Raw genomic sequence first — 23,166 nt, forward strand, 5'->3', positions numbered from 1 at the left:
CACTTACAGTTCTCAAATGAGTTTCATTTTAAAACTAGGATGAATAGAAGAGGGGTGAAGGATTTAAAAAGGTAAATAATTTAAACCCAAGGAAGCCAAGGAGAAGAGAATATGATTTTTGAATAAATAGTTTCATAGAGAAAGAAGCTATTAATGTTGCCCTCGAATTTGGAAAATCTTGAACTGCGCACATGTTGTAAGATTTGCTGCTTCACAACTTTTTTAGGGAAGGATTGCCATTAAAAAAATTCTTTGACCAGAGCATTATCCTTCTATATAGTTTTGTTCTGCTGAATTTCTCACTTAAGCCAAGCCAACTTTTATCAGATGTATTAGCCATTTAAAAAAAACTGTGCGAAATGTGTGTTGGTACAGTTTTACAAGAAAACGTTATAGAGAATGCCTTTTGCAACTTGACTCATCCCTTATATCTTTATGTTCTTATTTTGGAAGGCTCCTACTGATTCGTTGCAAAGGCGAGAAAGATAGTGAGGCTACCGAAATTTACATAAAAAAAGAATTGTATAAAAGGTGGAAATGAGTAGACAAAGAAATATAAAAAGCAGGCAAACACCCACACACGTGTATGTGTATATATATATATATATATATATATATATTCCAGTTCGGCTCCAAGTTTAGCAAGACCCCTGGCGCTTCTCTCTCCGGTGCAATATTCCTTAGCCGAGCCCAGCCTTAATTTATTCTGCACATATATAGCATTATTATAATGGTCATTTTTAACGTATTTGTTAAACCTGGATCTGTTTTTTTAACAGGCTATTGTGTAATTATTGTGTGTTTTCGATGTTCATGGATGGTTACGCCCCTCACGTGTTAATTGTGCACCTTATTTAAACACGGTTACTGGTTCTGCCAGGCATGTGATCAAGGCTACCGCGACGTAGCCGAAACGTGTCATGCTGGCGACAAGGAGTCAATAAACAACCTTTGCATTTCATTTGCAGCGCTGTGGAGTGGTCTGTACCTGTGCCTCTCTCTTTCTTGGAATTCTCTTCCTCTATCGAGACGTAGCAGGAGCTTGAATCGGATATATATATATATATATATATATATATATATACACACACATACACACACACACACATACATAAATAAAAGATAAACCCAAATATCAGATATCCTTCTTCGAAAAACTACCACTAGGGAATCGGACGGATCAGCAGTGACACCACATGCAGGTCATTTAGAGGTCGACAAACAGAGCACTTCTGAGACAGGTAATAACACCATCTGGCAGACGCACAGCGAGAGACTATTCAGTTTATGGCGTGTGCTATATAGATGGGCAAAAAAACTGCATTACACACAGCATTGTCTGTTTGTAATGGAGTTGTAGTCTCTAAAAGAAAGAGGCAGAGATGGCGTATGCACAGAAATTGTGAATATCATAGGCACATACTTTTAGCTTAAACAAAAAAAATGGCTTCAATGTATAATCTGCTTTGAAATCGACAGGAGCTTAATTTCTTTCATTTCTCCTTTTTTTGTGGTAGGCCGGCAATATGCCACTCCTCAAGCACCTCGGCTTCAGCCTTGGAATAACAAACATCCCCGGCGGCCTCACAAAGGTGCCAATCACCCCTGCTGCCTTCTCTCCAGCTCCTGTGCCATGAATACCAAGGAGGCACCTCCAGCCGCCCAGACGTCCAGTCCCGGAGCTCTGGGCACGAACAGACGGCGCTCCGGCATTAAATAAAAGTTAAAAGCATCCCTCCACTGCCACCTGTGCTGTGCCGCCGCCATTCCTTCCCGCTTCCTTCAATAGATTGCTGCACTGTGGAGTTTCTCACTTGGCTTCTGAATTCACTATTCTCTGGAAGGACTGATCGCAGGCGGGTTGCTTGGCCTTGCTATACGCAAACTGACAGCGCAGGTGTAGTGCAACAGGTCCTGAGATACAGGCAGGGCATCAGGATATCCACAGCACCAGTCTATGAGCAGCACCGGAAGCAGACATAGTATTTTGGGGGGAACCCATCCACTCCCATTGGCTTAGCAAGGGTTCCACAAGTAATATTGCAAACTAAGAAAAGGTCCCCTATCGCCCATTTGGCAGTGCGATGGCCACCAACAACGTTGAGCCCTTGAGCCACTGCACCTGCTTCCACTTCAGATCAACGCAACCCTGTATCACAGACTCCCAAGGGCACCACATGGATGGCAGGTTTCCAAGGATGCTCCAATGGAAACCAGATTACCAGACAGAAAAGACCATACAAATCCTAGAGGCAGAATCACCATCATCTTCAAGGGAGCCACCATCGCCTCAGAAACGACCCCCTGCAACTGGTTTCTCAATCTCCACATCACCACCAAACACACCTCGAGAGGCACCCTTATTCATCACCCAACAGGGCCATGTACCAATTTTGTCAGTAGCATCACTGATTCCATCGCACCCCTGAACCTCGATTCTAGCACATTCATCTTAATCGGAGACCTAAACTTTCACCTAGAAGATCACACCAATCCAGCACAACCTCCCTCCTCGAGGAATGATCCAACCTCCGCTTCCTTCAGGGTGTAGAAAGGCCCACACAGTCCGACAGACACCTGCTGGACCCCATATTCGGTAGCTTCAGCGACATCACTGTAGACAAGGGCACACCAATCACCTGGTTCAACCATGAACTCATCAACTTCAGCATTCCCATCCCACATCTCTGCAGAAACATCACCTCCAGACAAGCATGTCAAGAAAGGAAGAGAGATCTCAAAAGCATCCTGGTCTTCTGGACTTCTAGAAAATAATCCTCCACGCCCCAAAAGCATCCCAGATTCCATCTTCAATGCCTGGAACAAGACCTTTAACCAACTGGCACATGCAAGAGCACAGTATTACCAAGCACCACTGCAAGCAATTTAAGCATAGATGGAGTTGTAGCCAAGAGGACATGTGCACAAGCACATACAAATCCACTCTCAAATGCTACCACCTGTAGATCTAAGCCATCAAAATGCTCTGTGCTCTTACATTGCATAGATGGCAGCATCAAATGCAAAACAAATCTTCCTAATGGAGAAAGATTTCATCTCCCCAGCAGCCAGTTCCACCAGCATCACCTCTGGACCTCTGTGCTAAGCTATCCAATTTCTTCAACAACAAGATCACCAGCATTTATGACAACTTAGAACTGCAACCAGACCCCCTCAGTCCTCGCAGCACTCCTGCACATCTCAACCAACACATAAGGAACAACGCTGACCCTCACCACTGAGGAAACAGCGACCACCATGCAGTCCATCCATTCCGGAGCTCCTCCAGGCCCCTGTATCATAACTTCTTCAAAGGACTGGACTCCCATCAGCACAGCACTTACCCAGATCCTGAATCCTTCCTTCACCCTAGACACTTATATGGGCACCTGGAAACATGCCACAGTACTCCAGACAATGCTATCCAATTACTAACCAATCAACCTGCTACCCTACCCAGCAAAAGTCCTGGATAGGATCATGAACAAACACATAGCCTCAAACCTCAACGAAAATGATCCCTTCAACACTGCTCAAATCAGATATAGGTCCAACCACAGCATGGAAACAGAAATCATCACAGCCACAGACGGCATCTGAATGATTGTTCACAAAGGAGACACCACAGCACCATCCTTCTGGAGCTCTCTGTGGCTTCTGACATCATCTCACACTCTCATCCTCACCCAAAGACTACACAAAGTCGGCATCCAAGGACTAGCACTTTGCTGGATATGCTCCTTCCTGTGAGGCTACCACCTGTCGGGCAGCTTGGCCCTTTCTGCTCAAACGCCTGGAACATCATCTGCGGAGTCCCTCATGGATCAGAACTACACGACCACGCTTGCCAGCTTCATCCATGCCCACAGAATTAATATCTTATTATATTCTGATGACACCCAGCTCACAAATTCCCTCTCCAACAAATGCCCTATACCGGACCACCTTCTTTGCCTGCATGACAGAAGTTTCTGGATGGATGAAAAACAACTGTCTCAAAAACTCTACAGTGAACTACACACCTTGCTGTGGGACAACACCTGGTGGCCCCTGCAACTTGGGACTCACCCCCTTCCAGCAAATAAATGTCAAGAACCTTGGTATAGTAATCGAAAATCAGCTCACCATGACCAGCCAACTAAACTCAATCTCTGCTTCTTTCTTCCACCCACCAAATATGCTAAAGAAGATCTTCAAGTGGCTCCCAACAACACCTGCCAAACCATAACCCTATCCATCCTCACCAGTGGATTGAACTACAGAAACAACCTTTATGCCAGAATCAACAATTAACTGACTAGATAAATCCAGACCATACAAACTCAGCACTAGGGCTCACCCTCAACCACCCACCCCACACCTCAAAGACCTCCACAGATTCCCTATCCACAAACAAGCTCTTTTCAAACTTATTACACACACGTTCAAAGTCTTAAACACAGGCCCCTCGTCTCTCAACACAACCACCAACTTTCACAAAGCAAACCTACCAGACACCTCAGCTCAGACGGACACCTACTTACACACACTCCCTGCATCTGCAGAACCAGAACTGGCAGTCGTGCTTTCTCCTACCTTGCTTCTAAATACTGGAATGACCTGACACTGTGCATCAGTGCCACCTCATATGTACTTGAATTTCAAAAAAGCCAAAGGCATGGATCTTCAGGTAGACCAGATCTAGGCTTGGCCCAGACTGCTCCTGCATCAGCGCCAGGATGCCATCCCGGGTGGTCATGAGCTCTACAAATACACTTAATAAACCAATGCCAGAGAACATGGTTGAAAAGTGCATTTGAGAACTTCGAACAGGAGCATATCCCTGAAAAGCTGGTAGAGTTTGGGCAGATTTAGTAACAGCTCTTTCAGGACACGCACATCTCAGGAAATTTTACATTTTCCCAGTTAACCAATCCACTTTGAAAGGATTCTGTACTTGGACTAACAGTGTGTTTTAACAGGAAGACATACATCTAACTGCACACACATTCTACCATCTTTCCATTTATTTATAAGTTAGTCCAATAAATATGAATTTTTGAACTGGTGTTAAGTGTTCAACTTTTAAAATCTTTCCACTTTGATAGGGAAATGGAAAAAAAGAATTGGCTCATACAACATCTCTTATTATACCTCATGATAGATCTGTGGGGTGGATTCTGTCCTAGTTCTTCCAAGGTACTTTAATATGCAACACTTACTTTTTCAACCGTAACACATGGCAGTGCTGTAGACTTGTGTTAAGTCGTTTAATGCATCCAGTTATTATTAGTGGGTGAATATTGAATGATGAACCCCAACAGCTTTTCTAAACTAAACTCTGAGAAAAGGGATTGCGTGGATGAACTCGTGCCAGCCAGATGGTCTTCAATGTTTGCCAAGCAGACACACGAAATAGCACCCAGTATCAAATGTGTCCATACTCACAGCATGGCTGAGGAGATTGTGCTCAAACAGGTGGGAGTCTGAAATCTAGGAGAGCCTGGCCTATTTGATTGGCTAGAACGAAGGAACACGCAGGCCAGGACATAACCGGCCACTGACACGTGTGAATTGTGTTGCGAGTGCGGTGTCCCCACTACTTTGCCGGCAGTGCAGACTTCTTGTCGGTTTTTCAAATGCGGAGGGCAGCTGGCTGCACCGCCGGTCTCCATTCCGAAGGCTGGGATCATGAAACAGTCAGGAAACTGGTTTAGGAGTTTGTCCTGGGCGCAAGGGTTCATGGGTAAGTGGCTCAATCGAGTTTTCCTGCGCTATTCTCTATTTTTTCCTCCACAATAAAAGCATCGGATTTACAGTAAGAGGAGGGAATGAAGAGAGCTAAGGGTTGAAAAGTGAGACGCTGTATCTTATTGTGAGCCGCGGGCACTGGACGTGGGGCCGTGCAGCCCGCCCCCCTCCCAGCTAGAGATGCTGCTGACCCTCACAAATAACAAACCTTCCTCATCACTGTAAATCTCAGCAGAGCCGGAAGCGCAGCTTCAGCCCTGCAATCACTCACCAAGAAATGCTGACCCCAACCATTCAGCAAGAACCGCCGAGTAACCTTTATATGCAGAATTTCACAGCGGCATCTAGAAGAAAAGAGCACCGAACAAATCTTTTCATATTGAAAAAAAAGAGTGAAGTTCCCCCAGGAGCAGGAGTACGGCACTTGAGCAGTACCGCCAGCACCATGTACTTTGGACGGCTGGCCGCGCTCCGTGAGTAAGGATGTTTCACTGTCTAGTCTGAACGCTTCGCAGATCAAAACAGGATGTCGGCAGCGTCATCAGAACTGGCCCAGACGATACTCGCGTGTGGTCAATGGGTACCCATGGGCCTAACCAGAGGTCACAGACAGAAGGCTCAGGAAACCGGAGTTCAACGTGTGTTGCCACCTTGCTGCTGTTGCCGATTGTTATCCTAGACAGGAAGGCTAGGTCGACGTTCACCCACCTCAGTACCCGCATGCAGCAACCTTGCCCTTGGATAACAATCACAAGACTGGCTTTTGAGGGCACCTAGTTCCTCGATCATTCACTGAAGGAGGGCTGGCTGACCCCTTACCTGTCGAGGGTCATTTGTCAAAAGCCCTGGCCAGTTGAGGGGTGGCACTGGCTTCTGAGAAGGAGTTGGTGCTCTTATTTGTGGGTGTAGGGAGTTTAAATTTAGAGAGCAAGTTTATGTTAAGTTTCAGAGTATGTGAACAGTAAGACACTTCTCCTCTGGACAAACAACCCCTCGCCCTCCACTTCAGGAGTCCTGCTGGCAGTCTCAGCAAAGAGCGCAATTAAGCTAGTAAGGTCCAAAATTGCCCTCGACCTGGTTGAATACATATTGGTATTCACTGTGGAGAAGTTCGTATTGCCACAAAAAGCAAATGTTCTAAGGTGAATTAACAATCAATTAATTGTCCTCCACGAACACCAACTCCGAGAAACGGTCTTACCCCCGGTTGGCTATCAATCCTGCTTTCTCACATAGCCATCTGCTAAAAGAAGACCTCAGAGCGTGGAGGGGTCCTATCCTTTGTGACTGATGCTAGAAGGTGTCACCAACACCCTCAGGGTACATTTCAGAAACCACTCTTGAGAACAGAATGCGGGCTTCCTAATCAACTGCTCACATTTTAGATCTGGCACCAACAGCTGTGTTATTTTATCTCATCAAAATAACAGAAGTCATTATTGACAAACTCAGCAGTGCTCTGCTTATAAACTTGGGAATGATGAAAGGTGGATGGAGCCAATCCGCCTCGACTTCAAAGCAAGTACATCAGTACTTTTAGCCAACTGAAATGAAAACAAAGACTCATCCTTTTTGTGTAGGGACACACGCGAGCTGGACAAGTACACATGTTCTTTGCCGGCATCCAATTTAGAGGCCAACGACATGCAGTGGAGGACAGAGAACCAGACCTTTTCTATGGAACTGGTGTGCAGCTGGCTTGTGAGACGCATGTATCTTTCTCCCCCTCATGCCTCCTGCTCCTCATTCGCATAATGGGGTGATGTCAAGGCATGGGCACCAGGCGGATCATCCATTTCGCTTAAGGATTCCTTCAGGCGGAATCACATCGGAGCAACAGTGCTGAGAAAGAATTGGTAAGTTGGATATGAAAGGTCAGTATTCAGAATCGAAGTGAGGTAGGCAAGAAGGATTGATATATTGGTACTTATCAACCCCTAAACTCATTTATATAAAAGATGCAATGAAGGCCTGGCAGCAGGAGTCCTTGCAAGCATTAAACAGCATTTACTCAGTCAAATCCGTGCACTTTGATAGAAATGTCATGGGTGTGAGGACTTAAGAGTGTACACAGAGCTTAGTTTGTGCTGGAGTTTGCAGGTGGTTGCCACTGGCACTCCATTGTGGGGCCCAAGACAGAGGTGTAAAGCAAATTGATGAGCCTCTTCTGAAAGATGTGTGGTGGGCCTCTCAAGTCTCCCATATCTCAAATGTATTCATTGACATTGGGCTGAATGGGGGCCTCTTGATGGATTGGGAGCCCCCACAAAGATTGCCTCCATCCCACCCACCGCTTGTGCTGCAAAGGCTGCCCCTGCACTTGGACTGGTTTATCATCATCAGACTGTCTCTTTTGCTCTGGGTCAAAGGGAGAAGGGGCACCAGGCTACTTAACCACATGGCTGCTAGGCGTTTTCCCGTCCTGTGCTGCAAATTATTGTTTTACATTATTTCATGACGAGCTGGCCTTGTCATCAGCGCACGGCAGGTAAGCGCCATGACGAGCCCAGCTCGTCATTAGCTTCGAAGGGGTTAAGGAGCTCCACTGGCTTTGTCTTTAGCATTTCTACCTTACTTGGTGCAATTTACCAGATAGAAAGGCATGCAGTGCAGGTGTATATCCCACCAACAACGACCCCAACTACAAGGATGGGTGCAACCCTCTTGCGGCCTCGCAGACACTGCGGACGACTTCCTGATTCTGCAAGACTCACTCGAGGGAGTCGCAGTCTATTAAACAATAATCCATCCTGAGATCAACGATTACTGCGTCGATTGCCTCAGACCATCTCCCTTTGTTACCAGGTAATTTATCTCTCCCCCGGGAAGGGGACCGTCAACTAGGGCAGAATGCCATGAATAATGCAAATTAAAGTGTGACAAAAACACTGCCTTTCTGAGCATCAACAATGTGCCGGGAAAAGGTCAGTACTTGCATCTGGTGATGCAGACTCTGCAGGAATGTGGACACCGCCTCAACATACTCCACAATTTGGAAATCATAAACATTTAGGTACAATGGGGGAACACTCCCCCAGCTTTTAAAATGATACAGAAAACTTCAAAATACAATACTAGGAACAAAACTGGATAAACAAGTTAAGAAACCCACTATTAATGTCCCACAAACACTGTCTTGCAAGAGTGTCTCTATATATTTTCCCTGGATTCAGAAGTTGAGCACGCCTGAATACTCTATAATCTGTATTTCACTCAAACTGTCTCGAACAAGCTCTAACAGTCAAAAGGTTGCTTTGCATTTTGAGTCCTTTATTGTGGCACTTAAAAAGGCCTGCACCTGTAAAAAAAAAAAAAAAAAAAAAAATCTAAACAAAAAATAAATAGAGATTGTGTCTACAGTGCATCTATAAGATAAAGAATGGGAGGATTCAATGCACTTTTGAAATGTAAAATAACTTCATGCATGGCAATACAAGCACTCGATAGGAGTGTGATGGTAAACTCAACAGCCAATGGCATGAGGTGAGAGGGTAATAATCCTCTGAGTGGAGCTAAACAATATGTTTGCATGTATTGCACTGTCAGGCCAGGCCATAAAAAAGGAGAGGTATCGCGAGTGTTCTTGACACATCTAGGATAAGCTTCCAAAGTATCAATAGGGCCAGGAAAATTAACAGTTCAACAGAGGGGTTTACAACAAGAGCATCTCGGGGCTTTCTTTGCATTATTAGCAGCTGTGGGTGTAGACAGTATTAGGTCGGGGTGAAAACTTACTGTTTTCATTCAAATCACTAAATAAGGAGACGTGGAGGTCCAGGGTAGGGCGGAACAGTGTCCTTTGGTTTGATTTTAGGCCAGTGTAGTCCCTGCATTTCAAAGTGAAATCAGAAAGGAACTAAAGTTATACAGATATTTGCCTATGTCAATTTCTCTATCTCCCCCGGGGTAATTATATCAAGCGTGGGTACGAGGATTAAAAAAAAAATAAACAAGAGAAAGACTGCTTTGAGCATTTTCAGAGTCTTTTGATTCCCAGCCCAGCCTTTCGTGGATCAGCTGAATGCAGTCGCAAATTGTGATGCGCGATAGGTAAATAATAAAGCCAACAAATACTGGTAAAGCCAGCAGGGATTTTTGGGAAGCTGGTATGGGTTGCATGTTTTTTTTTTTTTTTTTTTTTTTTTTTTTTTAATGGTAGCATGTGCCAAAAAAATAAATATAACGACAAAAAAACAATGTGTTTCATTTAAATACTCCAATATGTGTTCTTAGGGAGCAGAATTACTTAAAACATGTAAAGAAGCACTAGACATTTAATGCACATCGCTCAAAAACATTCTTTTTGGTGAAAAGAATAGGTAATATAGTTTCTCAATTACTGTAAATTAAAGATGTAGTTCAATCACACAATAGTGACTTTGACATGCTCAAAAAGTTAAGAACGGAAAGAAAAAAAACGTTGGCAAAATAAGGCATTATGACCGTCCCTCAACCTTGGCACCGAAGAGCACAACATACCATCACACACAGAGCAAGAGAGGCAGCGTCTGAAGTGGGCTGGTCCACTGTCTTATGCTCTACGTTGTGGTCATATAAGGAAAATGGAAATTGAAATTAAACAGAGCAGTGGAGGAAGAAAGGTGCCCAAGTGCCCTTCTAGTTATTTTTATGTGTTCATCTTTTATTTAGGATTTTATTAAACAAGGCTATGGTGATAAGTAAAGCTATCTTTAGTCCAGACCAAACTGAAAAAGCATACATAGCAAAGACAAATGGCATTTTAATCTTTTAATTCATGTTAGATTGTAGGACAAAATTATACATTTTATCTGCATCAGTGCCTCTGCTTGCTCTCACTTCATTTCACTTATAATAAAAGCCACAAACATGAAGGGCTCGATGATTCGATGAAACTCTCTGGGAGGAGTGACCAGCCATTCCAGAAATAGTTTCAGACATCCAGTGAAAATAGCAAATGATTCAGATGACCGCGTTCAATAGGACACAATAAAAGACATTGCTCTGCACGTGCAGTTGGCAGGCCTGTCACTGGGTACTGACAGAATGCCGTCTGCCTGGCGGCCATCTTAAACTGGTCCCAAGGGAACTGTAGAGATGCGCACAGCGGGGGCAAGTGGCACGAAGCAAGGGAATGGATATGATTAATGTCTGCTTACTTAACGTGCAAAGTCTGATTTGGGGAGCAAGTATCACAAATACCTTCTTGCTATGAAGGCGGCCCACAATTTTAAAATAAATATGAGCATTGCACTGGCGTTTTCCCAGTTTCGCAAATATTCCCAGAGAAGGAAAGCTTAGTAGAGGGAGATAGAGTAATTTATCCAGGACAACAGAAATTGTTCAAGTAATGAGAACGGGATTTAAAAAATGTGCTTCGTGATCAGAAAACAAAGTATTTAATACCTAGGAAACCTCTCATGTCAATGTATTTGGAGTGGGGGCGGGGGGGGGGGGGGGGGGATTTTGGAGACTGTTGATAACACACAACAGTAGTAACCCTCAAGTGGTGTCCCTTCCAGCGGGGTTCTAGCTAAAATGTCACCCTTATGAAAACGTGCCTGCTTCCTTCCCATACTCACTTGATTACTTTGTGTATTTCTCCCACTCCATACCTTTGACAGGGTAGGTAGGCAAGGGTACACCGGCAAAGTTAAAACAAAAGAATAAATAAAAAGGTACCACATATATGAAATAATGGGGAAATTGGTTTATTAAAACACTTTATATTTTATTGGAAAAAAATATGTACACAATAACTATGCAGCACAGCAGCACAATATTTACAAAAGCAAACAAATCAACACGTTTTGCTCTTAGAAAATAAATAAACAAAGGTTTACTTTAAAAAATAAAAAATAAATATTGAATGTTGGGCTTCATTTTGGTCATGGATGAAGTTCGGTCCTTCATAGGTGGTAGAGGTAGGAGTTAGTGGGGGAAGTGATCTATTTATGCCAAAGAAGGAGACTCATTTAGATTATTGAGCCAGGTTATTGGAGGTCACATCTCGCCACAGTGCTAAAGCAGGATTACGCAAAGTCCAGGGATAGCAACATGGCGGATGTTTTTAAAGCACCAGTCGCATAAGGGCAGAGGGAAAGATGTCACTTTGCATAGACCAGAGCTAAAGCAAGAAGGGGGGGGGGGATACTGTAACCCCTTAAAGGAAAGGAAGCAAGCATTGCACCGGAGAAGGCTGCAGAGAAAAGAGTCATTGCAGAGCAGGGGAAAGGAAGGTGAAAACTGCAGAACGATGTGAGAGAAAGGCACACGAATTCCATTAGACACTAGTGGCGTAGGCACCTGCTGCCAAAATGGAGAAAGAGCACAGGCGGTAGATCTGGATAAGGCAGGTCAGAAGGACAAAAAGGGAGACAGAGTGGGGCTGGCAGAGTTAAGTAGGGATCATTGTTAATTTGGTAGTTCACAGTTCAAAGCGACACTCTTTAAGGCACTGGGTTTTGTATGAAGGACTCCCTGCGTTGCTCTCATGACCCCACACACAAAGGGGGATTTTTGGCAAGTAATTAACTTCTCTATATTTAATACAATCAAGGCCACGGGAGCCCCTCATTGTTTAGGCACAAAATGTTACAGGAGATTAAGCATCATTTCCCATTTCAATGTCCTTATCTGAGGGGCAAACACTGAATAGGAAGTCAGCACCACATACATCTGCATATTAAAGAGCCCTGAAACATGGATAAAGTGTCTATTTACCTAAATGCTGAGCAAGGCCTCGACACAAATGTGCAGAACCAGTAGAAAGGCACAAAATAGAACTAAAATTAGAGGTTTATGCTCCATCCACTAATTCAATAAGTCACTGCCCCGCTCAAGAAGTATTTAAAGAGCTCCTTCGCGCAAGTAGTATGAGAAAGTACCAACGCAGAACTTTTTTTTGCAACTCAGAGTTGTACACCTGCTTACAATACCTTCCACACCTCTTGCAACCCCAAAAATAAAACATTTAGTAGAACAGTACGGACTACACCCCCATAAAAGACGACACCCCCCCCCCCCCCAAATGTCCATTGCTCTCTCAAAAATAAACAAAAGGGTTAACTGTTATTCATAACCACAGCGCAATGCAAGATCCTTCTGGGAAACGCATCACATGGGGAGGGCCAGTGAGGGAGGCAGTCACCCATAAGGAGCAGCCCCCACCCCTTCCCGCCCCCACTTCGCCTCAGAGTGTTATGCACGGTTCCGTTCCCATTGTTGAGAGACAAAAGGTTAAAAATACACCGCGCTGCGAGACCAGCTGTATTAAGGCAGGAAATTGCATTCTCAATGTGGAACAATGAATGGCATTTTTTTGCTTCTTCTCCTCGAAGCAGCAACAATGGCGGGGGAGCTGGACCGGGAGCCTGGTGATTGGGCGCCATTGTTGCAGACGCTGACCCCCAGTCTGAGGGGTGGAAGGAATAGTGAAGACACCACTAGCCTGCCTGGCCTCCAGAAAGAACTCCGGAATTCCGCAGCCCAACAAACACCTGCAGAAAGGCGGGCGCCTGCCCACCAGCCAAGGAGACCATCTCTCCCAGGCTCAAGGGAGGTGATTATCCGCCTTCTGGTACACGTCACTCTCTTTGACTTCATTCAATAGCGAGAATGACTGTATAGGTTCAGTGAGCAGCACCAGCTATTAATGCCTGGGCACGGTGGGCATAATAAGATCTCAACCGCGACTGGCGAGCCAGAGTTCTTACTGAGGCCAAGGTTCCATCGAAGGCCCTGAGCTCAACAGGCGAGGCTGCCGGGCGCAAGCAGGGTCCCCAGCGAAGGCTCGTGGTCATTTGTTGTGGAGCAATGAGAGCACCAGACTATACTGATGGCATATTAGGGGTGAGGGGGAGATGAGGCTTACGACCCTCCCCCGGCCTACGCACATCCTTGAACACTTTTACCTGGAGGGAATGGGGTGAGTGTCTGTTTGTTTACAGGAACCAGAGGCTCCCAGTAGAACAACAGTTTTGACCAGGGCTATTTCTTAGAAACGCCACACATGGGTCTACTTTATAAAAGATTTATAAAGGAAATCTCTGAAAGAGGCCACACTAGCACACAGCGAGTATTGTACCCACGATACAGGCCCTGGTAGTCAGCTGGAGGGACTCTTTCAGGATCCACGTCAGTCTTTCTGCGGAAGGCGATTGCAAGGGAAACAGAGCTTTGCCCTACCCTCCAAATCTTTCTTTACGTGCAGCCTGCCAAACAGTACTACCTCCTTCGTGGATATGAACGTCAGACACATGCAGTGCAACCACCTTGTTGAGCGTAGATGCACAGGGCACATCAGCTGGCACCAAAGGATCCCAACAGACACATGTTCTGCACCCACCCATTCCCAGAATGAGACCCTTGTTTTCACCCTCCAAGTTTGTTCTGGAGTCTTCCATGAAAAGATCTTCATTTCCGATAATGACAGTGGTGTGCCTGCCTGCCATCCACAGTGGGACAATGAACAAAGCACCGCTAATAAGAGGGTAAGTGAGCCAATACAGGACAAGCCTCAGAGCACTCCCTACGGAGCATCTTGGCCACCAGTTTCAACGAGAACACATTATCAGATTCCGAAGCGCTCTAGTGGCCTCAAGGCCTTGCCCAGCGAGTGTTGTGCTCAGTAACCGAGAGGGCAACATGCTTGCCATCTCAGCATGCACAGCTGACCAATGAATGCGGAGTTGGACAGCTGAAACACATTGCAATCTTTGCCACTGTTCATTCTTCACCGCTGCAATCCTCTCTTGGTGCCTCAAAAAGGACCAAGCCAGCAAAACATTTATCAGGGATCCCGGATGGGGTCCCTGGTGGCAATTCATTCTTCAAAAAGATTATGAGGCAAGAAACTACCGAAAGCTGATGCTCAAACCCAATGCCAGATCTTCTTGGAAGGGATGGGAGATGGACTGCTAGCATACACAACAGCTCACGCATTGCTGCACCTCTACACACCTTCCCTTTCTCCCAGGATCCTCAGTTTCTTCATGTACAGCCCATAGTAGCATGCACGTCATTCATATTGTTATAACTCTTTTACACTAAATGCCCACAAAGAGCATGAACAGTAGTTTTTACTTGGGCCACTTGCAACGTTTAGATAGACTCAGAGTACCATTAATCCTAGGTGGATCTGACAGGTCCCAAACAATTATCTGCAAGTGGTCTTACTCATGTAAGGGAAACAAAAGATGTTTTTCTTTTGATACCCAAATGAACACTAGAAAACACTTGTGAAATACATCTATGAACCTCCTTAAAATCGGGGAGCCCCTTCCCAAGCCCCCCTCTACTAATAAACCTCTTCATAAAGAGTAACTGTGTCCACAAATGCCCCAGAATAACCTGGAACTGCAAATGGAATAAAGTGATGTTTTAGTGCATGAAGCTACGTTAGTTGGAATAAAGTGTCTTCGATGTTCATACTGGCCCAAAATATCATTTGACTATAAAATGACTTTTAGCACCTGCTGATTGCTTGGGCACCTTTTTTGGCTAAGCCACTTAGCCCTGTCTCGCCTCCAACAACCAAATACATCACAGTGCATTATATCTCGGACCTCCCTCCCTGAATTGCTCTGTGACAGAGGCAGGGACCCTTTCCTCCTCACCACACCTTAGTCCACGCAATGGTACGGTCCACACCTGTGGTGGTCTGGAAGAGGTCGCCTACCTGCTTGTGATTGTATTTCTGAGGATTGGTCCGATAGCTGTAATCCGAGTACTGGTCAGAGCCAGTGGAGGTGTTGTCCCCAGTGCCAACAAAGGTGTTGGCAGCTGGCAAGTCTTGCACTACCTGGTGCTTTTTGGAGGCCGAAGGGGACTGAGGCTGAAGCTGTATGGAGGGCAAGGGAGAGTTGGAGCGGTAGTGACGACCAAGATCAGGGCTCCCAGGTGGGTAGTTCAGGGGGAGGTGTATTCTGGGGCTATCTGTGACAGAGTCATTCATCAGGTTGAATTTTAGTGACTTCTGAAGCCCCGCCTCTTCGTCCTCCTCTACTGGTTTAGGGGGCTTGGGAGACTTGTTTTTCTTTACCTTGTGTTTGTTGTTCTTGTTGCCTTGTTTGGGCGCATAGAGGTCCTTGGTCTCCTTCTTGCCTGCCTGGTAACCACTCTTGGCTTCCTTTTGCCGACAGTACCGCACAAGCACAACCACCACAATCACCAAAAGAACAGCAATGATGCCTGCGATAACGCCGAAAAGAATGTTGCCACGTTGCTTGCTGCTCTCATACTCTGGGTCACCAGAAATGTCAATGTGCAGGGGAGTATCGAGGCTGTGCCCAAGCAGTGTTTCTAGAAGGGTCATGTTTGTCACTGTCTCATTCACGTAGAAGTGGACCAGGGCTGTGCTGTGTCGCGAAGGCTTTCCTTTGTCATTCACACGTACAACCAGCCGGTGCAGGCCATGATGCTTCCGGAGGATCTCCTTCTCCAAAGAGATGTTGCCAGTGGCCGGCGAGATGTGAAACAGATCAGAAGGATTGCCCCCAGTGATGCTGTAAGTGAGCTCGGCGTTGAGCCCAGTGTCAATATCCTCAGCCCGCACCCTCAGAACCTGGGTGCCTTGGCTGGTTAGAGGATCAATGTGCTGGTAGGAGGTATTTGAAGGCCATGTGATGAAAGGAGCATTGTCATTCTCGTCCAGCACATTGATGGTAACACCTACATATGCGGATCTTGGGGGGTCACCCCCATCCACAGCCTTGAGTCGGAAGGTGTAGGTACTCTGCTGCTCCCGGTCAAAGGAGATGCTGGAGAGAATGGTGCCCGTGCCATTTTTGATGATAAAGTCGCCATTGTCATGCTCCACAGAGAGCTGCACACGAGCGTTCTCACCTTTGTCTGCATCAATGACAGTAACCATGCCCACAGGGCTCAACGGGGGCATGTTCTCCATCACTGAGAAGTTGTAGCCATTGAGCATGAACTTAGGGTCATTATCATTGCGGTCCATTACATTGATGATCACAGAGGCGGATCCCTTGAGGGACGGACTTCCCTTATCCTCTGCTACCACCTGAAACTCATAGCGCTCCCTTTGCTCACGGTCAAGCACAGGATTGACCCGGATCTCACCAGATTCTGGGTTGATGGAAAAAATGCCTTTGGAAGTTGGTTCTGCCTTGATGGAATAAACAAGTTTCGCGTTGGAGCCGCTATCCGCATCACTCGCACTGACCTCCATCACCAGGTCTTCAGGAGAATTGTTCTCTGGGAAGGCTACCTCCATGACACTTTGAGTGAAGACGGGTGCATTGTCATTCACGTCGACCACCTGCACCTTGAGCGAGTTGGTACTAGACAGCGGAGGGTTACCAGAGTCCACTGCCACAATCTCAATTGTGTATTCCTTCACAGCTTCATAGTCCAAGGGTGTGGTTGTCTGCAGGAAGTACTTCTTCTTGCTATCACTGCCTAATTCGCTTGCTTGCTTGAGCTGGAAAGGGACATCGCCTGCCACCACACAGGTCACTGCTGCATTCTCCCCCTCATCGCGATCAGAAACCTGCACCAGTGCCACGGCGGTCTCCACAGGCACATCCTCGGAGATGTTCGCAATGCCATCTTGATGGGTCACCAGCCCAATGCCCCTGATCTCAATAACAGGCTTATTGTCATTCATGTCTTTGATAGTGATGGTCACTTGTGTGCGGTCAGGCTTGGGGCTGGGCCCTTTGTCCTTTGCCACAACGGAGAACCTCAAGGTGCCGACATCCTCACGGTCAATGGGGCCCTGGACAGTAATCAGGCCGGTACCCCGGTCCAGTCGCAGTAGTCGACGAACAGTGTCTGACGCTTGATGGAAAGTGTACTCGATCTCAGCATTGGTCCCTTGGTCAGAGTCGTTTGCTTTCACCTATGAAATAAAGAGATAATAAGGAAGTTGTGAGTTTTACAAACAAAAACAGTAAACCATAAGGCGCAGGCTCAAACATCAACTACACTGCCTTGCCAGTGCCTAAGTGACACTGTGAGCGAACACTACAGGCAAACCTAAATAACCATGTTTTACTGTGCCCCACGTATGCCTCTTTTCTATGCCTTGTTTTACTGAGTAACTGTTGTGGTGGTACTGAAGGCAAGGAATGGAGAGATTGGGGGCAAGGCAACTGGAGGAACAAGTAGTCATTCCGCTTCATAATTTTCCACATAATTAGAATTCAGTTCATCCCACACAATCCAGTTCATGCAAAACAACTTTTTTTTTTAATGTTCACATACAGCGCACTTGGACCTAGTGACATTACTTCCCATGCGAGGAGAGAACAGGAAAATCCATACAGACAGAGCTAAATAATGTTTCAATAATTTAAGACATTTAAGGGACGCAGAGCGAGCCTTGTAGGTCGAGGTCATCATAAATAAAGAGAAGGGTCATGAAAAGTGCAGAACCAGGATAACAACTTTAGGATGCAGAGCCATGTAAGCTGGGATAAGACGGTAGAGGTGCTGAAGAAGAAATGGCAGACATCTCCTTACTAGACTGCCTTTACAAGGAGTTACTTAGAAAGGATGAAATGGCAGACACCTCCTTACTAGACTGCCTTTACAAGGAGTTACTTAGAAAGGATGAAATGGCAGACACCTCCTTACTAGACTGCCTTTACAAGGAGTTACTTAGAAAGGATGAAATGGCAGACATCTTCTTACTAGACTGCCTTTACAAGGAGTTACTTAGAAAGGATGAAATGGCAGACATCTCCTTACTAGACTGCCTTTACAATGAGTTACTTAGAAAGGATGAAATGGCAGACATCTCCTTACTAGACTGCCTTTACAAGGAGTTACTTAGAAAGGATGAAATGGCAGCTTCTCCTTACTAGACTGCCTTTACAAGGACTTGCTTAGAAAGGATGAAATGGCAGACATCTCCTTACTAGACTGCCTTTACAAGGAGTTACTTAGAAAGGATGAAATGGCAGACATCTCCTTACTAGACTGCCTTTACAAGGAGTTACTTAGAAAGGATGAAATGGCAGACATCTCCTTACTAGACTGCCTTTACAATGAGTTACTTAGAAAGGATGAAATGGCAGACATCTCCTTACTAGACTGCCTTTACAAGGATTTGCTTAGAAAGGATGAAATGGCAGACATCTTCTTACTAGACTTCCATTACAATGAGTAACTATGCATCCTGCAAGTTGAATTTTGGCTTGGTAGAACAGAGTGAGGATTTGGGGCTGGTGGAGGGATAGCAGATTGGGGCTTTCATTACATATTTCCTCAGGATCTCCCACTTGAAGGAAGCCCATGAAAGTTCAAGCCCTTCAAGAAACAAGAAAGCCTTGTGAGGTGGATTGTCTTTGGCAAGACATTGCACGATTCTGGCGAGCAGAAGCCTGTGACTATCGTCCCCAGCTAGCCACCTGAACTGGCCGGAGTGATCACTGGCGGGCGAATGGTAAAGACTTTAGGAGGCATCAGACATGCAGCACTAGGCGGGTCAAGCTGTTCTATACCAGAGATTCCATCAGATACCACCGTAAGTCTCCTAAACGGTTTGCCAACACATTTGCGTTCGCTTGCGAGCAGTACTGAGAACGTGAGACAAATCAGAAAGAGAACTAAATAGAATTTGCACAATACCAATATAGAGAGGAGCATTCCTCCTCCTGTGCCTGGGTCATGCCTTTCGAACAGGAGAGTCCGCACTGCTGCCCAGTTAGTCACTGTGTGTTTACTCAAGGTTTGCCATCTCCAGATCAAGATCATCCTTTAGAGATTGAAGGTGGCGGCTGCTGCTCCGTGACTCACCTTCACTGATCAACACAGATCGACGGAGCAGGTATTCTTCGGCGCATGCAGTGCCTTACTCACGGTTTTACCAATAAAAGGCAATAATAGAACAAGAAAAGAAGACCGGTGAGCCTTGGAAGGGAGGTATGCCGCCTCCTTCCCATGAGTCGGATGGGCAAGCGGTGAGAGAGGGAGATCATACGACTGACACTGGTTGAGGTCTCCAAAAGGCTGAAAGGTCTGGGAAGAGTCTGTCACAATCCCTGAAGGTACTCCAAGACCTACCCCCTTTTAGAGGGACGTGTAGTTTTAAAGAGTTTATACTTTTACGGAAACCAACGCAGCTCTTGTCAGCAGCACTGTCCCACTTGCTGTAGGTTGATACCAGCACTTCTTGGCGAGAAGCCAACTTTTGCTAAGTGCTGGCACTTTTCATTCATGATCCTATTCTTTTAAAAGGGACAGTCCAGGCACTTTACAGCAGAGTTGCTATACTGGGACATGCACGCACTTTTCATCATGGCTCCTATTTTTGGTATTTCTGGGGTTATTCGGTAATTGGCAGTGTAGGGCCGCTATGTAACTATTTGGGGACTCAAGGGTTAACGTTTGCAGACTGTCCCACGAGGCGCAGTCACAGACACCGCTGTAACCTGAACCCTGTCCAGATTGGGAAGTTTCCAAGGTGCGGGTGGATGAACCGGTTCTAGAAAGGCCTCCTTGAAAACCGAACTCTAAGGGCACGCGTTGACGGCCTCAAAGGGCTCCCTGTCACAGCAGCCAAACCTGTTCCGACCACAACCGTCTGCCACCTCAGCTGCCTGGCACGGAGTGCCCCGCCCGCCTCCAGCCAGGGCCACACCTGCCAGGAGCGCTCCCGCCCCCGTGGGTATTTTTAGCAAGGCTTGGCAGAGGTGCCCGATTGTTCAATAACTGTCCAACCAAAGACATGAAAGGCATTAATAGGGGCGCGTGACGGTGTTAGACATTCCAAATGACAAATCAGATACGTACACATTGCAACATTGCCCAAAGAAGCTTAGGTGTTGTAAACGACAAAGACTGCAAGGGCGAGGAGCGGAGGGGGGCGAGGACGAGATGGGCTGGAAAACGGGGTTGGTGCAAATGGTACTTCAGAGCCGGGCAAAATAGACGTGTCTCTCATTGTGTGCGTCTGTCTGCATGGCTAGGTGTGTCCGAGTGTCTGTACTTGAAAAGGAAGCAGCCGGGGGTGACCCTAGATGCATCCGCCCTCTCTTGATCAGCCTTACTCGCCCTTCCTCCTCGTCACTTCCCCATCCCCATTTAGCACCTTCACTCTTCCTTGCACCCCCCCTTCCCTTGTCCACCCTCAGCCCTCATCCCCTCCAACCCCACCCACTTCTGCCCCTCCCTCTCTCTTCCTTACCACCATAACTGACCACTAACCTCCCTATCCTGACTCTGCAAATTTTCCGGCTCTCTTTTCAATGTGTGCCTTATGATATTTTTGATTATCACTTCTTCCACATTTTGGTGTGCTTATTTCCCATATTTATCATTTTGAAATCTGTCAGGCGGAGACTTATATGTTGTATATATACACTGGTGCTATGTATGTTCCCTGTCTTATTGACCTTCTTGTCTCAAAAATGTAAAGCGCTCAGATACACCTGGGTCCAGCCAGCGCTATATAAAACCTCCAATATAAATAAATAAATAAATAACCATGTGCATCTGGACAGCAACATCAGGTATGCTCACTCTCGGACACAAGTAGTAAATAACCAAACAGGTCTGAAGAGAAACAAGGAAAACCCTCAGGGCGGGAACAGACAGCCACACTATCATCAATTGTCAAAACTTTGGGACAGAGGGGTGCAATCACCACGTTGATTCTGAAGGAAACTTTAACATATCAGGACCCTAAGAGAAGCGAAGATCATTGCTTGATGAGTGAGCCACAACAAAGGAGGTATCTCAAAGAGTAGTACTTAATTAATGTGTTAGTCTGGAGACAGTCCAAATTAAAACGAGGTCCCCGGACTGGTTTCTATGAACTCCCAGCCAACAGGATGCTACCTGGCAAGACAACTAACGTTTCCCTTCCTTCTTTCTTCATTCCCACCCGCCAAACACCCACAGACTAACTTTCAATGCATCTGCTTTCTATGTAATTAAAGCCAAAATGTGTGAAGACTCACCTGGAGAACGGAATGTCCAACTGGGCTGTTCTCCGACAGCTCTGCTTCATACATCATCCTTTCAAACTTGGGGCTGTTGTCGTTCATGTCCAGGATGGTGATACGCAGCATGGCGCTGCTTGCCCGGGGAGGGTTCCCGCCATCTTGGACTCGGATGGTCAGGTCATAGGAGTCCCGCTGCTCACGGTCCAGGTAGCCCATCACAATCAGCTGCGGCTGCTTCTCATCCGATTCCTCAGCCACCTGCAGCCCGAAGAGCTCGTGGGCTTCTGGGCCAGCAATCAGCTCATACGAGTCCACTCCGTTAGCACCAGAGTCCCGGTCTGTCGCTGGTTGGATGGAAAACAGTGATCCGATGTTGGTGTTCTCTGGAATATGCAGCGTGATCACAGGAGAAGCAAAATTGGGGGTGTTGTCATTCATGTCCAGGACTTCGATCTGGCCCTCCAAAAGCCGAGGGACGCCATTGGTCATCAGGTCTGTAATGGACACTTCAAACTCCAGAAAGCAGGAGTCCCCCTGGTGGAAGTTCTGGCACTCACGCAAGCTCTCACGATCAATGGACGTCTCAGTTGTGTAAATATCCCCCGTTTTACCATCCACGCGCAGGTAGGGGGACCCAACTTCTAGTTTATAGAGGTGGCCCGTATCAGGCAGGCCATAGTCTGATGTCAAGCTCCCAATGAGGGTGTTTGGGGGCTGTTCCTCGAGCACTTTGTAAACTACCGGGGTCCCCAAGCCAAGCAGGGGACAGGTCAGGAAGGAGCAAAGGAAGAGACACCAAGCCGGCCGCTTCATGATCAGCGTCAATGGCGCCATCCACCAGTCTGAAAAAGAGGCAGAACACAGGTTAGAAGCAGCCAAACCTCTCGGGCACCAACACATACAATGCTCTTATACAGCAGCACCGTCTCTAATGGCCTCTGTGAGGACTGATAATCACACCTGTGGAATGCAGGAAGCCGGTGTCTCAGCCAATCAAAGCGCACGCCCTACCTCTTATTCACACAGTGGGTCAAGGTGCACACAGCATTGTCTGGGTCACAGTTTCCGCGTGGAGATTAATTACACGCGCCTGGTATTTGGTCACTCTGTACACTAAAGCTCAAAGTATTGCTCACACCCCTTTCGATGATGGTACACCTACTAGAATAACACACCCTGCTGAGGATTCTGTGACTGTTGCCCAACGTCATTTGGCGACGATGTGCATGTAAGCGTTAAAACACAACTACTGGCCCCTCCCCTGTGCTTCATGGTTGAGAAGACATGCAATAATGGTTTCTTCAGTCAATTGACGGTCTCAGAGTTAAATATGCTACTGCTTCTGTAGGATTGAGGATTCACAAAACTGGTTTATCCTCTGTATGTGGCAAGTCCCAGCTGAAACTCATGACAAGGTTTGATTTTAGGCAAAAATGTTTTCAAGTTTACTGTACTTCAGGTTTAGAAGTCTACCACATCACTCAGCCCGGCATTTCGTAAATGTATGTAGTTCTTACAAAGTCACCCTTAACTCGCAGCT

General features: G+C 46.4%; 1 protein-coding gene across 3 annotated transcripts in view; it reads right to left on the reverse strand.

The window, feature by feature from the left end:
- Window positions 1-23,166, reverse strand: part of PCDH1 (protocadherin 1) — a 257,877-nt gene that overhangs the window by 193,916 nt on the left and 40,795 nt on the right. For 2 of the 3 annotated variants that reach the window (XM_086931351.1, XM_086931352.1), the window contains exons 2-3: window positions 21,642-22,468; window positions 15,389-17,575 (exon numbers count right to left, since the gene is read on the reverse strand). In XM_086931351.1, the coding sequence (XP_086787477.1) occupies window positions 15,389-17,575; window positions 21,642-22,468 (3,014 nt within the window). The remainder of the gene's footprint in view (window positions 1-15,388; window positions 17,576-21,641; window positions 22,469-23,166) is intronic. The other variant, XM_086931353.1, reaches the window with a different exon arrangement.

The sequence above is a fragment of the Lissotriton vulgaris genome, chromosome 7 (genome assembly GCF_964263255.1).
Source record: "Lissotriton vulgaris chromosome 7, aLisVul1.2, whole genome shotgun sequence".
Classification (NCBI taxonomy): domain Eukaryota; kingdom Metazoa; phylum Chordata; class Amphibia; order Caudata; family Salamandridae; genus Lissotriton; species Lissotriton vulgaris.